Source organism: Hippopotamus amphibius, chromosome 3 (assembly GCF_030028045.1).
Source record: "Hippopotamus amphibius kiboko isolate mHipAmp2 chromosome 3, mHipAmp2.hap2, whole genome shotgun sequence".
NCBI lineage: Eukaryota > Metazoa > Chordata > Mammalia > Artiodactyla > Hippopotamidae > Hippopotamus > Hippopotamus amphibius.
In genome coordinates, this window is record NC_080188.1 from 59,637,288 (window position 1) to 59,656,308 (window position 19,021).

General features: G+C 34.6%; 1 protein-coding gene across 1 annotated transcript in view; it reads left to right on the top strand.

The window, feature by feature from the left end:
• Nucleotides 1-5,263: 5,263 nt before the first annotated feature.
• The window catches only part of MMRN1 (multimerin 1), a 61,462-nt gene continuing 47,704 nt past the window's right edge, over nucleotides 5,264-19,021 (top strand). Inside the window, exon 1 of the mRNA XM_057728092.1 lies at nucleotides 5,264-5,920. Within this exon, the coding sequence (XP_057584075.1) occupies nucleotides 5,331-5,920 (590 nt within the window). The 5' untranslated portion in view covers nucleotides 5,264-5,330. The remainder of the gene's footprint in view (nucleotides 5,921-19,021) is intronic.

Sequence of the window (19,021 nt, forward strand, 5' to 3'; positions counted from 1 at the left end):
ATCCCTCCCTCCTTTCACCTTATCTCCCGCCTTTGGGAGACCATTGAAGTGTGCTCAGTGAAGACCTGGCATGCCTCAAAGATATTTTTTTTCAGTTCCCTTGCCCTTTACCCAGCCTTTGGAGGGTAACAGCAGTGACTTAGTGGAGACTAAGTCCTCCTCTGTTAGCCTTCTCTTGTCACTACCCCAGGGAAGGAATGGGGGCTGACGCTGCTTGTGAGTGTGGAAACCTAAGCTCTCCATTCAGCCTTTGCAGGAGGGACGGGGCAGCACTACAGTTCTTTCTGTGGTATTTGGTGGGAATAGAGCAGCTTTTATCCAAAAAGATTTATGTCTTTCTAGGTTGACCATTTTCTGGTCCTTTGGCTTTTCTTGAGTTTTTTTTAATTGTTCATGCAATCGGTGTTTCTAGTTTCCCAGATTCTCCAGTACTCATTCAGGGAGGTATGAGGCAAAAAGAAAATCCAGAGAACCCAATGCTGTGTTGTTCCTTGGGTCTCCCAGCCAATCTGCCTTTTTTTCTTCACCTTTCAGTCTTCTTATGTTTGTTTTTGATATAGTGTCCAGAATTTTAGATGAACTTAGCAGGAGGAATAGGGAAAAGTTACGTCTGTTCCATGTTTCCAGAAGCAGAAGTCATTAATGATAATTACCCAATGATCAGACATAACTTTTAAGAAGGAAAGAAAATGTTGTTTCTAAAATGTGCAAAAGAAGTTAAAGACCTTTTAAATTAACTCTTTCAAGTGTATTTTTCTACTTAAATTAGAAATATAAAATAAGCAATAGCATAGTTTTGCAAGCTACCAATATAAACATTTGCTTATGAGGGATATTTGGTCATCTTTTATCAATTAGTTCCTAATGTTTCTGAATATAGACTTGAAATTTTTATGTTAGTACAAAATATGTTGTGTTTTTTCCTGACAAACTAATATGCTTCTCTCATTTAAAATTAAGAATTATATGACTCATTATACTTCCATATTCCCTTTCCTACCAGCTTACTTAGACATAAATTTTACTCTTAATTTCAGTTTGTTTGCACACCTGAGATTTTTCTGGTATAACTACTTTTTTATTACTCTTTATTATTCAGTTCTTAGACTTTGCTTTATAATCTTCTTGTGCCTGTGATAGTTTCAAAATAAACTGTCTCAAATATATTTTGAAAACAGCTGAGGTAGAAACAATGGGCTTTCTGAGTTTTATTTAGGAAGGACTTGCAAGAGGTAATCTGATTGAAAGGGTATTCAAGGAGACCTTTTGAAGCTGTTTTCATAGAGGTAGTACCTTGTGTTTATTGACATTGCTTTTTTTTTTTCTTTTGTGTGGCTATGAGTTGGGGAAATAGATCCTCCTCTCTAACCCCTGACAGGTGCTACTACAGATATATATTGAAGTACATTCATAGTTTTATCCATTCATTTATTTGATAAATATTTATTGAATGTCTAGCAAACACTGTCCTAGATGCTGGGGATGTAGCAGTCTTATACTGTCCTGGAGGTTCCATTCTAGAAAGTGAATAGAACATATTATCTGTGCTGTCAAGGATAAGGCAATGTCATTACTTACAATACTGCACAGGAATTGAAAAAGGCACTCAACCAAAGAAAATAAAATGGTAAAGATTAGACTAAAAGCAAACATAAATACATTTCCCCTCTAATTCCATACGTTTGAACAAATAGAAATCATAATGTTATTAGCAGTATTTCACTATATGTGTTAGCTGTGAAATAAAAGCTAAATTAAGTTTAAAACAATTGAGAAAATAAATTTAAGATAATTTGAAAATTATTTTCTCTAGATTTTTGTAAACATAGATGTTTTCTATTTCTTTTGGGGGTGTATTATTAGATGGTGGAAAGAACTAGAATTGGACATACATATCTATCAATTACCAGTGTGTTACCCTAGGAAGTTGGTTAACTTCTTTGAGCCTATTTTCTATCAGTAAAATGAGAGTCAAATACTTACTTGGCATGATTAGGAGAATTAAATAACATGCCAAATGTAACTTATTTAGCACACTGCGTGGCTCATCAAAAACACACGTAAATCTGTTTCACTCCTTCCCCCAGACCTTTTACTGTATGCTTATAACCCCCTTAGGTCCACATATAAATGTAACAGGTTTTTAATACTTTCAACCAACATAAAATTGAAAAAAGCTTAGAGCATTGTTTTCTGCAATTATCTTTTGACAGTGCCAATTTATGGAGAAGGGCTGTGATGAAGTATTATTTTAAAAGTTTCATACTACTTTAAGAAAATAAGAATTTCTCATGTGAGAAAGAAAGAAGCTGCTAAGAAGTCCTATTAATCTAGTGGAAGTTATTCCATACTCACAATATTTTACAAAGGATAATAACTCTTGCAGCCATAAAAATGGCTTTAAATAATACATGGCACCGTCTACAAACCATGAAGTCCTGAATCTAAGACTCTCTTTTAACTCATATTTATATTTTTGTTTCAACTTAATAACATTTTTTGTTTTTTCTTGTGATTAGAAAAGACTAAAATAATATATAATAAACTAAATAATAATACACTAGCAAAAGAAAACTGAAATAAACCCATTATCTCATCACAGAGAGAGAACCCCTTTTGCAATATGTATTCAATCCTTTGTTTATGGTACAATGAAAAATGACATAAAAAATCTCCTGATAGCACATAATATAATGAGTTTCATAGTTTCTCTCATAAATTACTCAATGAAAAAAATAGCAATAAGGTAAAACATAATTTAATGTAAAAAATTTAGCACACACAGGGGTGTAGCAGAATGATGGGTTCATGTATACAAAACTCTGATGATACAGTTCAATCCAAGGACAGTATTTAGAAGAATGATTGAGCGTTCTTTAGGAGATAATCCCAGGGATATTTTTTAACTGTTATTTGATGAGTATTAATGAGTCTCAGAAAGCAGAATTTGAGTCTAGACCTCCGACAGTGTCTGGAGTACAGATACTTTATGTCCCCAATTAAGGGATGACCCATACACCTAAAACCATCAGATGAGCTGGGGCTTCTCTGGGGAGTTACAGCATGATATGGCTTAGTAGATTGATAACGAGATACAGAACCTTTAGCCTTTTGATCTCAAGGTCACTTGTAAGCTAGGATGGGTAACCACAATCATTATTGGTCAATACCTTACAGGAGGAGAAATGAATTGCTTAGCTCAGTTCAGTTTTTATTACCATTTGAGAGGCATTTATTATCACTTATAGATCCAATGAGTGACCCTTTACCACTCAAGTTCACCTGTCCTAAATAGGATCAAGATTTTTTTTTTTTTCAAATCATAGAAGCAAAAAAAAATCTATGTGTGTCATTAGTCTGGTTGTCTCTTAAACTTTTAGGATGGTTTCTTCATCTACTTTTACTAAATCTAAGAAAATGGATTTAAAATTGTACACTAAATACTTTACTTGGCTTTTTCTAATTACTATTCTGCTCTAAGCCAAAGATAGTTGCTTGTGTCTCTTCCAGATAAAGAAGCTGTAATGTCTTTTGCTTAGTACTGAAAACCATGTTGTGTTGTGAAAATTATGCAGTTTCATTGCTCTTTTTAGTAACTAATTGCTGCCTGGATTGTCTGTGCTGGACCTTTTTGCCATTCTACTAACACAAAATTTGTGTGATTGTTCTGTGGTATATCTGAGAAACAGATGTTTGGTACTCCAAGTCAAAGTCAACCGGGGTTGCTGCTGACTAGCGTATCATATTATATACTTTCCAGTATGTTGACAATATGCTTGTATAAGTGAATGGCAAAGATTAAGGGAAGGAAAAAAGTATTAAGATGAAAAAGTTAGTAGTTTAGAGGAAAATTAGGTCTTGTTTCAAATCCTAGTGTCTTATATCCAGGATTAGAGACGAGAGTATATATCTACAATAACATATAACCAAATAGTCATGAGGTTTCCAATTTTCCAGTTCTGAAAGAAAACATTCCATGATGGAGTATTTAATAAGAACGTAATGCCAGGCATAGAAGTTGACAGAAAGATTAATTACACAGAAATCTAGCCTTCAGATAATATATAATAGGCCACAAGCAAATTAAGAGCCAAGAATATTCTTGCTTTATAATCTCAGCACCTAAGCAAGCACCTTACTAATGCTGACTGAGGGTTTGGGTAATTACTAGATGAAGGAAAAAGGAAGAAAGGAATGTATGGATGGATGAACTATTCTAGCTTGTTACTAACATGTCTGAAGAGTTGCTATGGAATATTTTACAGATGGGAGAACTTAATGGAAGTCTGAGAATCTAACATTTGTTGGAGTAGTGAAATCATAAATCCCATGAAGCATCTCTACTGGCAAAACAACCATAGAAAAGTCTTTGATCAATTTAGTTCTCTATTTTCTGCAGCTAGTATATTTTGCACTACAGTAAAAGTACAAAAACTGATCCCAGTTTAATTTATTTTCATGTGACTCCACTTTTTCTTCATCTCTTCCTTAGTTGTAAAATACTAATCACTCCCAACCACTAGAAGATAAGGATTAGAAAAATAGAAGTAAATTTCTGATTATTCACTCCACTAATTTGTTCTAATAGAAATTTGGAGAGCAAAATTTAAAGTGAATTTCTTGTATATTTGCATAATCCAGTGATTTATGTTCTTTTTTATTATTATCATTGAGATGAACTCCAAACAATGCTACAGCTGAAGTGTATATATAAAACTAAGGATGTATATATATTTTTTCACAATTCAGCCTGTGATGTGCAAAAGGGCAAGAGACAACGCAGACGAGTTTTTGTTTATGTGTGTGCATGTGTTATGTCCTTGAACAAAATGTGGCTCTCTGGATGGGTCACAGTGGAAAGGAAGCATCTCAAAATTTTTTCACAATTTCCTTGTATAGTAGAACAAAATGTTAAACTCCTTGACTCAGCCCATCCAAACAAAATTCCATCATCAACATGAAATTTCTCTTCAAAATCAGCAGCACAAGAAATATGAGTGGACCTAGGAAAGGAAAGTTACTTCATGTTTCTCTCATGGGTTTTCCTGATAATAATTGCCTGTGTTTTTCCATTTACCCTTAGTTTCATCAGACACCCTTCATTGCTTCCATAGATCATCCTACCAGAGGTCACAGAACACACTGAACCTACAGAAACAGGAAATCAAACTTCCTGAGTCCACTACCAAACACAGAAACCTGTTTCCTCTACACATCTCAAACTGGCAAAGCTCTATCTTAGCAGATTCAGTGTGGAAGCAGCTGTCAAAAAGGCTAGAAGGACTGTATCCCCCAATTTCACATGAGCTTTCTAGCTTCAAACTGCTGAAATGAAAGGAGCAAGGCTATTTATCCTGCTTTCTAGTTTATGGAGTGGGGGCATTGGGCTTAACAACACTACGCATACTTGGACTATATCCGAGGATGAGAACTCCCAGAAGAACATGACCTCTGCTTCGGTTCCTCTAAGCAAAATGCAAAGTCTCCAGGTGCTGCCAACCACCCAGATCACATCAGCGGAGACGGCCACAGCTCCCGAGGCAAGCACTTCTGAAGAGAGTCTTCTGAAATCAACACTTCTTCCCTCAGAGACAAGTGCACCTCCTGAGGATGTGAGAAACCAAATTCGCATACCCACAGAGAAGACAGAAGAAGTGGTGCTGAAGTTACAAACCCTTGCCCTCCCAACCAAATCTAGCATCAAGTTCAGTCCCAAAGCAGAGTCAGTGGTCCTTTCCAATTCCACCCTGAAATTTCTTCACAGCTTTGCCAGAAAGTCGAATGAACAAGCCATTTCTCTAAACTCAGATAGAGGCATGGGAAATCGATCCCCACGGGAAACGTACCTCAGCAGAGGTGACAGCCCTCGAAGCCAAAGGACCAGCTACCAAAAATCAAGTTTTGAAACAACTAGAGGAAAGTAAGAAACATTCTTTTTTTCCCTTTCTAACTATAAGGTTTATAAGATTGCAAGCTAACAGTTTACTGTCTCACTTTCAGACAAAAGGATTTCATGTTCAAGATGAAACCAGATCATATTTCAGTAAGATGAGGTAATTAAGTATTACCTTATCTGAAAGGGAAAAGATGGACAAACAAAATGCAGCAATTTGCTCAATTAAACCGGTCTTCAATTAAAGTGGTCCAGGTTCCCAACAGAGGTGCTTTAACTGGGGGATAGTCACTAATAAACAATGTAACCCCACAGTGACTGTTCGTTAATTCAGATCAAGGGTATGTTAGTTGTGCTCAGAACTATACTCACAATGTGAAAGAAAAAATATCAATACAGTTCAGATGTGAACAGATTTAAAAATTGAAATAGCCTGGTGCTGTGGAAAGTATATAGTTATCAAAATCAAACCAAGCAGTGCTGGGTTGGAGTTCTGGCTCCAGTACTGTCTAGATCCTTGACTTGAGCAAGTCAATTGATGTCCCTGAATTTCAGTTTCTTCATTTGTAAAACAGAGATATGGTTTAGGGAGTACAGATAAAAATACCATCTTTGCAGGGTTATCATACAAGATTCAAATTAATGACATGTGCTTAGACACATGCTTCTCAGAGAATAGGTGCTCAACAAATCATATTTTACTAGTACCGTTATACCGAGTTATGCCATCATTATGAATGTGTTGACTAGAAAAGCCAATTTTTCATATTGATTTTGATTTAAAATTAGAGAAAATTCAATTTGAATTGTTGAAGCAAAATAATAAAGCTTAAAAGAGTATCATTAAAGAAGACTTTCAAAAGGACCAAAAAACAAAACAAAAACAAAACCCTGTAAAATGCAGGTCAATATTCTATTCATTTAATGTTCAAAGTTATGTCTATGCTTGGAGTACTAAAAGTTTAATATTATGAAACTAACTTTCAAATACCTTTTACCTTTAATAAAAGTTTCAAGACAGCAAATAATGCCTTGAGAGCTTAATTGAATTAAACACCTGACTATATAAAATAATTCAAGTTAATAACAGTAACTTATACCTGCTATATGAAAGGCATTGTGTTAACACTGTTGTTGATATAAACATGAGGAGACACTGGGAAGTATATAAGCCAATAGATTCATATTTATGTATCTTTGTTATTCAAATCCATTTTTCACTGTATTTCAAAGGTTATAGAATTTTTTAAATATGAAAGTAAATTTGATTTTAACTAAAAACTTATTAACTTGGTGGAATTTGGAACATGCCAATTTACTGAAACAAATGCTACAGATTACAAAATGTTCAACTTGGGATGGACAGACTTTGTCTATTACAGACATTTGAACAGATATAAACTTTCTCATGTTTAGGAACAACAGAATGTGGTCTATTAAATAATAGTAAAAATGTAATTTATTGAGTCTTTTCTGAGTCATTTATAAATTCATTTCTATTAATCATATTTTGTTAGAATCTAGGATTTAATTTTTTAAACCAATGATATAGAAATCTTAGGCACTCAAATCATAGGAAATGATTTAAACTTTTTAGAGATGTTGTTGTCAAGAGATTTTTCAATAGACTAGTAAATATAACCAAAAGAAGGGAACAGTTGAAATTAAAATACCAATTAAATTTTACATAGCATATAGAAAGTGGCATAAGGTTGTTTCATAATTAGCACTAGTAACTGATAATTTGATGAATATTAGTTTTTAAATAAATGCAAGTTGTTTTATCCAAAGACCTCACTATCAAAGTTTATGAACCCTTACTTATTTGATGATTGTTTATATATTGCTGGTCTCTGGGGAAACATAGAATTTTTAAAATAAAAATAATTCCTGCTACCAAGGAATATGATATATAAAAAGAAGCATCAACATATCTCAGATTTTTAAAAATTTATTATATGTTAGGTGGAAATAAGATATTAAAGGTATAACCTGCTCAGCAGAACAACATCCCATGGATTTTCCAGTGAAAATGATTTTAAATTATTTCTAGAGAAAAGAACCAAATGAACTTAGAAATTCTACATCCTGAGGTCCTAGAGAGCTGAGATTCTCTTTGGTAATGCTTTTCATTAAGTCCCAGACTTGTTACTCATTAGCCATGCAATTGATAATGGTATTAGAGAAAACTTAGGCCCATCTCTTATGGACACAGTGCTGATGCAAAGAAGCCTTGATAAGGTAAAAAGAGGTCTTCCATATTTTCGTTTGATTAGCAAATAATAATAGCAAATGCTTTATGGCATTTTTCCTAGTATGTACTGTTCTGTGTGTGTGTGTATGTATATATACACACTCATGTATTTTCAATCCTTTAATCATAACCATAATTCCATGAAGAAGATTGTTACTATTTCATTATAGAGAGGTTAAGAAACTTAACTAGGGTCACTTAGCTAGTAAATTTCAGTGAAAAATTCAAACCCAGGCTGGCTGGCTTCAGAGACGTAGCTCTCAATCCGTACGTTACACGCCTTCAGCAAATACAGTCTGTTATCCCAGCTGGGAAAATTCAAGTGGTCAGTTTACTCCCTCACTTCTGAGGCTTCAGAGGCTATTCTTTGTCTCTGTATTAAAGTCCAGATTTCATTCCCAGGCGGTCATACAATGCCATCCTTGATCTGGCTCTTGCCTACCCCACCAGCCTCATCTTCTGTGACTTTCTGGCCATTAAAATTTGTAGTTTTCTAGTCCACAATATGCTGCTTGTAAAACCTATCTTTGTTCCCTGTTTGTCCCTCTTGCTCACATAGTCTTCTTTTCCCACCACCTACGTCTTTTACACCCAATAATAACCCTCCAGGAAGCTTTCTCAGGCTCAGTTAGGTGGCCTCTCTAACTATTCATATAGCTTTTTGAATTTTTGTATCACCGCACTTAAAATGGTGTGTTATAATTATACTGAACTTGTGATCTCCTTGTGTTCAGGGACATATTTGCAGTGCTAGCAAAGTCTCCAGCTTACAGTAGATACACAATAAGTAATAACGTAAAATTTGTGGATCAATATGTGAATATACAGACAAACCCTTCCCAAAGAAATATTTCTTTATGATAAAACCTGGTTGATTTGGGATAAACTCATCTTAGGTTTTGGGGTTTTTTTCCTACGACTCTTGGAATTTTATTGTGATTCTACATAAAAGGAATACTTATGTCAATAGACTTTTTCTGGCATATTTTTGTCTCATCTTGTACTTTCTATCATCTTACCACCACAGGAACTCCTGGCTATACCAGAGCTGTGGTTTCCTGTCTGGAACAGTGGGTGTTGGTCAGTGACCAAGCACTTTGAAATAGGGAGGTAAAAAGAAGAAATTTGGATTAAAGCATTTGTGTATTGAACCAATATTTTCTGAGGACCTAATATGTCCCCAGCATTGTGCTTGAGCTGAGGGTAAAACAGTGAAGAGAAACTCCTACCTGTTCTGCCCTCATGGACTCTGCAGTCCAGTGGGGAAAGGGCATGGGGAAGAAAAACAGTGCATCATAAATGCTGACCTTGAATCAAATGGTGAAGAACAAACGTTCTGAACGATGCTCATGAGAGGACATACTAGGGTGAGTGGCCTATCCTGGAGGTCATGCACCTTCCCTGAGAGAACAGAAGGTGAAATGAGAGCGTGATAGGCATCAACTGCCTACCTACCTTCTCTCACAATCCCAACCCCTGCACACGTGTACTTGGATCTTCATCTCAGTGAAGGGCTAGTTCTATAAGTAGAAACCATGGGCATATCCTTCACACTTTTCTTTCTCTCCTGGCCTTTATATAACGGATCAAGAAGTCTTCTTGGTGTCCCCTTCAGTATCCCCCGAATCCCCCAGCTTCTCTCCACCTTAACCACACCATCCTATTCTGAGCCACCATTATCCACCACTTAGTCTCCTAACTTGTCCACGTTTTCACTCTTGGCTCCACACAAGTGTGAGATCTTTCAAACTTTTTTATTGAATAAATTTGACAAAGAACATTGTATACATTTAAGGTATTTAAACTTTAATTCAGGTTAATGCATTTCAGTGGATGTAAAACTTCAGCTATTGTGATGTGATTTTATGTACTAATGAGAAAGTATGACATTTAAAGTTTTTAGATTTATCTCTTAGAGTTTTCATTATATATCACTTTTGCATCCTTGAAATGAAAATGTAAATGAAACTGGTTAAGATACTTCTAAGACAATGACAATAACTATTATCTGACCAATAGTGACTAAAAATATATCATGATTTCAAAATATATTCCTGATTTCAGAGATGTCTTAGGTATTTTTTTTTTTCAGAGGTGTCTTAAAATCTGTGAAATTTAGTATTTTGCTCACACGCTCAAAATCACTTAGTAGCTTTCCAGTACATTTAGAATAAAATCCTAAACCCTCACCATGTACACAGGATCTTGTTTGACATGACCCCTGCCTATCTTTATGAGCTCATTTTCCACTACGCTCCAAGCTCACTCCACTTAATTTCCTCCAGCTATACTGGCCTTCTTTCTGGTTACTGACCATGTCAAGTTAATATGTATCTCAAGGAAACTCCCTATTTGGTCTTGATGGAATGCTCTTCCTTCAGTATTTAGATGGATGACTCCTTTTCCTCATGCAACTCTAGCTTTAATGTTCCTCCCTCAAGCAGACCATCTCTGACCACCCAATGTAAAGTTGCCATCCTTCTCTTATCACCCTTATTTCTTCTTCAGAGCATTTATCTGAAATTATTGGGTCTATTTATGTAGACAGTTGTGTATTTTATATTTTTCCACAGTAGAAAATACATTTCCGTGAAAATAGGTACCTTGCCCTTCTTAATTATTATTCTATTCACTGCCAATAATAGTGCAACACACATAGAGCTCAACAAAATTCTGTGGAATGACTGATTATTGGATCGATTTGGAGTTCACAGCAGAGATCAAGGCTAGAAATATAAATTTGGGAAATATGAGAACTATAGAAATATAGATGCTCAATTGAGGAGTTTTTCTTTCTTTTTTTCTTTTAATGAAAAGGAGGAGGGAGACAGGGCAGAAATCAGAGCTAGTCCAGAGAGTTTCCCACTTTGTCACTGTATTTTATTTTGTATATAGAATGGCCATAAATATGGTAAAATGTTAATGAAAGCATCAGAAGGGAAATGTTGACTATGAAACAAGATGAATACCTTATGTGCTGAGTTTATTGACTTGATTTCTTTTAGAATTTCATTTATTCTTTCCATATGCTACATAACTTACTTGATGGACAAATAGGTGACTCAAGTTAAATGAATTATGATTTCTAATATAATGTCTAAAATGATGAATTCTATAAGTCTTTTATTAGACCACTCATAAATAGAAAATTTAAATACAACTTTAAAAGTTAATGGCTTAAAATTATGAAAACTAGCCATTAAATTAATTCTGCTGCCTATCATAATATGCATTTTTCTGCTTAATTCTGTAAATTATGAGGTTTTAGACATGAAAAATCTGGTCAATTAAATTCAGATGCCATCTTAGTCCATTCAGGCTGTTATAACAAAATGACAGACTGGGTGCCTTATAAACAATAGAAATTTATTTCTCACAGTTCTGGAAGCTGGAAACCCAGGAACAGGTTGCCAGCATGGTCAGTGAGGGCTCTTTTTCAGGTTCCTGACTCCTCTTTTTACCCCTACATGGTGGAAGGGATGAAGGATCACTCTAGGGCCTCTTTTATAAGGGCACTAATCCCTTATACCTAACTACCTCCCAAAGACCCCATCTCTCATTACTATTATAATAGGCATTTGGATGTCAACAAGTGAATTTGGGGGGGACACATTCAGTCTATATCATATATAATTTGCAAAGTTATCAAAGGCCTTGTAGTATCCAAGGGCATTATTCTCACATGCTGTAAAATTCTAAAAAGAAACACACCATTATATTAAAGAGTATTTGTTATGTCCTTGAGAAATAAATAAATCTACTACATAACTGCCAGTGAAAATACTAAAGTATATTCTGTATCTCAATTTTTTTCTCATTAATCGTTTCCTTTTATTTTATTCCTTTGATATTTCTACTCACTAAATTGCTGCTGAATATATAAATACATATTGTGTGATACACGCCAGAATTTAAGGAGTGCTTATATGGTCTAGGAGATTAAACGAGAAATGTTTGTACACCTTCTGTTTCTTTAAATATGAAAATATTAATTTAAAAATGTGTTATTTGGGGGAAAATGTTAACAGTCAGTTTACAGGAACAACTGATTTAAGTATAGAATTAAGCCTTACAGCACCTATTAGACTGCCTTTCCAAGGCTCTGGTCTGCACACTGGGAAAGTCTGACACCTACTGGAAAAGAGTTTACAATGTCCCTGAATATGGTGAAGTCACAGGATGGGGAAAAGAAACAAAAAAGTAAAATTGGTAAAATAAAACAAATTTCTGAAAAAACTTTAATTAAAGTGGCTTTAAGAATTGTTTCTTATATATAACATGTATTTTTATATCTAATTCAACATGCCGCTTAAAATTTATTATCATTGGCTTTAAAACTTGGAAAATAGGTTGACTCCAAGAAGCAAATTCCATGCACATCCTGAGAGGGGGACACACTCAGTTCATTCTCCTAAAATTTTACACTGAGAAATTATCAGTATTATTATTATTGTATGTACACAATAATTTGTGACTCTGAGGCACTATATAGCATATATCATTAAAAGCTCAGTTACATTCACTACACTGTGCCCACTATGGAAGGCAAATCAGGGATGCCTGACAAGAGACTTTCATTGCAAAAGTTGGTATATAAAAGGGGTTTCGTCTTAAAACCTAAATTGACCAGAAAATTAAAGTATAAGAGATTCCCCATGATCTGAGCTTTTCAATGATTGCCTCTCAAGATTTCAAATATTTATATGATTCTTTTATATAGCTACTACTTCTATCCCAGTTTAAATATTATACAGACTTTTGAAAAAGGATGGACTATATAAAGGTATTTACACAAAATAAAATGAACAGTAATTTTTTAATTTGAAAGTAGTCATTTTCTTAAGGAGATTTGTATCAAGATGGACTTATCTTTTGGACGAATAGCCAAAATTGAATATAAAACGTCCCATGCTTTATTTGTGTGTGATTTACATATTAAGAATCTTTACTAAATCCAAATGCTTACTTCCAATTTCTGTTAATATTTCTTTCACATTGTGTACATTTCCCTTCTCATTTATGACTGGTGAACTACCTGTAAATCCTAGTATCTTGAATTAATAATTTGATAAACATCTTTTCTTTTTAGTTTGGTTGAAAAAATAAAGATTTTTACAAAGATTACATAACATTTGGGAAATATTTATGTTCATAACTGCTTAAGACTATAGAGACATTTGGAGTATATTTCTTCTGAGAGCTAAGCCTCATCATATGAATTGATTATCACCAATAATAGTCTTCTATAATGGTTTGCTGGAACTTATTATGACCTGATATATATAAACAATTATGGTTAAGATGAATTTATCAGGTCATTAAAGAAGCAAGACAGGAGTGATCTCTACTTATATATGAGGCAAAAAAACAAAATGGGAGATATACACATACCTATATATAGCTATATAGGTATCTATTCCCTTCATAAAAAATCCTACCGAACTCTCTGAATCATGTAGTCATTATCAGCAGCATCAAGTGTTTTACATATATTAAGTCATTTAATCTCACAACAATCCTGTGAGGTAGGTAGGTAATATTATTACATTGATTGTGTAGACAAGAAAGACACACTTAATGAACAAGCTAATGGCTGATAAGTTGTTTTGTTTCCTCTTGATCCTAATTGAATCCCTAAGTTCATATCAATAAGGGGATGACAAGAAACAAAGTCAAAAGGTCCTTAAATACATAGTCTCCCCAAGCACAAACTCTTCCCCAACTTCCAAGAGAAAGTTACATACCATTGGCTCTTTGCTGGTTTACCTTGATTTCTAGTGAACAGCCTCAGGACTTGGTATTTTCATGCTATCGTGTCAATTCAAATCACAGGTTATGAATATAAATGTTGAAACATTGTTTTCTACTAACAGGGTGACAAGCAATTTATTAATGAGTTCTAAGGACCAGTATAAATAAGTAACATTAATTCTTAGATCGATGTCTTCTGTTTCTTAAAGAGAATATTTGTCATAGTCATTATTTAAATGAATCCTTTGTTGCTTCAGTCCACTCTCAATTCAGGATACGAATGGATATGTCTGGGCCAGGGTTTGTTTAGGGTACACTTCAAATGGCAAACGACAAATTAATGGAATTTTTGTTTTTAACTTAAGTGTTTTCATAGCTCCCTGGAAGACTGGATTTCTAAAATCTTTCAATCAAACAGTGATTGTCTACTTACAATGCTTTTCCTAGCTCATTAGCCACAAGACTTCAAGTTGTCTATGTCAAAATAGATTCCTTTTCTACCTTTTATTTTGTAAGTTCTTCAATCCAGGCTCATGTTCATAAATAACCAAAGATGCCTGCTTTTTCCTCAAACAAACCTTTTACCTATTAACTTGGAAAATCCAAAGGATCAATACAAGCTTTTTTCAGTACATGTTGCTGCACAAAAGCAACAGTGTTATTACCATTAAAGAGAATCCCAAATGCAGTCTGCTGTTTGGAGGGTTAGGACCTCACGGAAAGCTCAACACTTCAAAGAAACCGCCTGCCATAATCACTCTAGAAAGGTACAAAGGATGTCTAGATTTAAGCAAAATGCTTGTCTGGGATCATTACATTTGCTTTTATACTTGCCTGTCACCATTTCACTACGCTGAATTTTCTATTTTTAAACTTATATTTTCAGCTTATTTCATTTTAAAATTAAATTTACATTTTTAACATCCTTTAATGAGCGTATTTCATCGGTAGCATAAACCTAATTACACGTCACACCAGGGGCTCTTTGGCTGTGGGTTGTTCTTCCAATTTACACTGGATCAAAGATTGCTGGGCCACTAACAATCTGCTGATCTGCCTTTTTGACTATTCAACTATTTCAGTCAGGAAACGGTTTTACTATTCAGGGTTTTAAACAACTCTGTAGGTGACACTGTGATTTATTCTCACAAACAATATCTGTCTATCTTTCTATCAATCATCTCTCTCTCTCTCTCTTTTTTCCCAAAACCCAGGGTATATAGAGATAGTGGTACATTTTTCCTGCCTCACACTGTACCCTCCATAGTCATTCAGCCAGTGCTCACGTGACAATTTGACTGTGCTTCTGATGCAGTTAGTCGTTCTCTGTAATTAGGATAATCAGCAGATTTGCATGAAAAATCTATTCTTAAATTATCCCTTTATCATGGTGTCTTCATTAATTTTAAAAAATTTTTATTTCCTGTTTTTGCCAATTCTTCGTTTCACATTATTTTTCCAAGTATCATCATGCTTGAACAATATGTGCCAATGTGTCTTTTTATGTCTTTATGGAACTGAATTTTCAAACTTCTCATTCAAAGGAACCTTGCACAACAAGCTGTATAGTGCTCAATTTATCTGTCTTAGACAGATGAATGACTGAGTCAGCTTTATTTGTAGAGGAACATTTGGTCCGAAGAAGCCTAAATTTTCCAAAGCAGATGTTTACTAACTTTAGTGACTCTACTCTGGGGAAAGATGTAGTTCCTTCTTTGGTTTTAACATTTAGGTTAATTTTTGCATTGTTTTAATTATAATAATTATTATTTTAAGCAGCATAGATTTCTCATATTCTTCCGATTTAGTGCATACGTCTCATATTAATTTGAACGCCTACTGATTTGATTTTACAGTCATGCAGCATTTCCTTTAGTACTGTATTTTGTAAATCATCTCTGCCTCTACCCTCGATAAAAAATCTCAGTAACAAATGAGACAGAAGAATATATATTTAACATAACAAGATACATATTCACAATAGGGAAACAAATGATAGAAATAGAAAAGTAAAGAGAAAAAAAATCATGATATAACCCAATCATTCAATAATCTATAGTTATTAAGAACTTTCTACAGTTTAGTATAGGACGTTTTATAATAAAATAACTGGTATTACAACCAGAAATGAGGCAGATTTTTGTTTTCCTAAACAGTATCTATATATTCTACTGTCTACCTTTAAAAATTAGAGAAATAATTTATGTCACATATTACAAGCACAATAAAAACAATTTTCCAGACTTCTACCTATACCAACTAGGTTTCATCCATTTGTGTTAGATAATTTTCTTTTCTCATATGATTTAATAACTTACATTTATACAATTGCAAATAATTGTTTTCTGTGCCTACACATTAAATAACATTTAATTCTTTCCATTCCCAACTTCATTTGTAGCATTGTGCATGTTTTCAACCTAAGATTCCTTGAAGTATGGAATATCTTTAAATATCATTTTGGATGGCTTCTACCAGAATGTAATCTAAAAATAGATAGTTTAATAAAGGCTGTTTTGTCTGATCATGGCATTTTTGTGGCAAATGACCTACTTTGATGCTGTTAAAGTTTCTCAGCTTCATTGGAGATTCATATTCCTCTACTATCATATGTTGACGAAAGTAAGCACACATGGATGGATATAAACAAAGTTTTTTAGAAATGGGCTTAAGAGATATGGATACAATATGGTCTAATTGATAAAATGTGGATTAGAACAGCAATTTAGCTGAATCTTTCTGTAAGGATTTATTTATGTTATTCTTAATCATATCATTTAAAATTGTGCTATATTTGATACAAAATAGATCTATTAAAATACCTAATTTTACCATATGTATCCCTAAACAATGTATCATTCACTTTTATTTTTTAGCTTTATGTAAAAAAAAGCATTGTATGGTATTATTTCTGTAACTTGCATGACATAAGTTTATTATAAGTTAAATTTGGGTTATTGAATATTACAATTCATTTGTTTAAGTGGTAAATAATATCTATGTAAATATTTCAGAATGTAATTCTTCATTCTATGGTAAATGGACATTTTTACTACTTTAAGTTTTGATAATTATGAATAATGCTTGCTACTATAAATATTCAGATACATGATTCCTGGTACACATATGCAACAGTTTCTCTAAAGCATGTATCTGGACGTGTAACTGCTGGGTCAGTACATGCATGTTCATTATTACATGATATTAACACATTGTTTTTCAAAGTGGTTGTACCAATTTATACTTCTACCAATAGTATATATGAGATACCAATTTCTCTATATCCTCTGAACACGTGAGACTGTCAAATTCTCAAAGTTTGCTTATTTGGGGGTGATACGCCAAGAGCCTGGAAAGGCCTTTCCTAGCTTTCATGAATTGGGCCTGGTGTCAACCAGCAGTTTTACCAGAAACTCAAGGTCTGTGTGATGCATCAATGTTGGCTGCACCTGGAAAACCCTTGTGTTCACAGGAGGTGAAGGAAGGCACGCCTAGGGGCTCAAAGCACACTTTTTCCTTTATAGGAAGCACTGGGCACACTATAGGCTTGCCCCCTCAACGACTCTACCTTAGTGCTGGTTTGGAGGGGTTAGTCAGCCCATATGGAAGTGGAGGTCTGGAGACAGAGCCCAAGTGTATGAGCACGCAACCCCTAAGTCAAAGCTCGGTCCATATCCCAGGTTTTAAACACAAGAACTGAGAACAGTCTATGGATTTCAGATCTCTAGAAAATGATCTTCTCTCACTCCCCTCAAAAAGCAGAGGGAAATCAAATAGCCTCAAGAGGCATGAAAGAGAAAGAAAGAACCAGAGGATTTTGGAACTAATACCATCTCCTAGTTTGGTTTCTGGAAAGAAGCAAGCCAATATAGCAGTGACTGTCTACAACTTGGCTATATAAATTCCCTGAGAAGCCACTAAGGAGAATGGACAGTCTCCAAGATGACCAGCTTGGATCTGAGGATTCACTTAGGGAACACTGGGAAGTTTCCATTAGAGATGATTGTCAGAACTGTAGCCTACACACATGCTTCCTAGCTGCCAAGGAATCTGTCCAAGCAGTTGCAAGACTGTAACCAGTTTGGTCAGAGAATCCTAATAGTTTTCCTCCACCTGCTGAAGGTGGACTTGCCTATTGCAGAGGAGCCTAGGAAAGTCCAGGCTCTGTCTCACTTGCCACCCTGTAAAACTTACCCAGTGAGGAGGAGGGTGGAAGGAGTGACTATCACCTTGAAGAAAGTGAAGTGAGGAGGCTGAATTTGACAGAGGATACAGGTTGAAATAATCAAGCCCTCACTTCTTTCTGAGCATATTGGGGTTTAATCTTCCTGGTAGAAAATCAAAACATGTTACCTCCCCAGCAGAGATCACAGACAAGCTAACTAATCTAGACATCTGGGCGATTTCCAGGTAGAATGAATTTATCCCAAGGCCTCCATATAACCCATGGCATTTAGCACCACCACTAATGTTTGTTCCTCCTGGCAAAGTTTCCTCTTTTACATACATATTTACACACTTAAAAGCAGTTCCATTCCTGCTAGCTTGGCTCACACAAAAGAGGGTTAAAATTCTCACTGAGGAAAAAACAAAATGTGTCCAATTGTATAAAGGCCTCTTCACTTACAAGAAAGAAGGATAAAGCTGATTTCCTCCCATTTTTTCCTCTCTTTTGCAAAAGAAGTCTAATTGTAAATTTGTGTTATAATTCAAAGACCCATTCTCAGGCCATTTTCCCCCAACTCCAGCCCATATTGGAGCTAGGCAGTGTTACAAAAGAAAGTCATTTTCTTCCTTTTCATAACTCCAGTATACCATATACAGTAGAAAGTCGTATAGAATTAAGAACATAATATGTTACCATTTTATAGAATAAAAGCACAGAGCTAAAAGAGCCATATTATAAGGACAGGTACAAACTTACTGATAGAGTTCTGGATCCAGATGGTTCTTAAATATTATCTCCAGTAGAAAACGTTCTCTCCATCTTCAAAATACTTCAACCTTCTCCAGCCACTCTCAGATGTATTTAATACTTAAGAGCTATTTTCAACAATCTCACTAAGAATTCTTTTATCAAGTTTTGTTTGTGTTTTGGAAGATTTTTTGCTTTGCTTTACAGT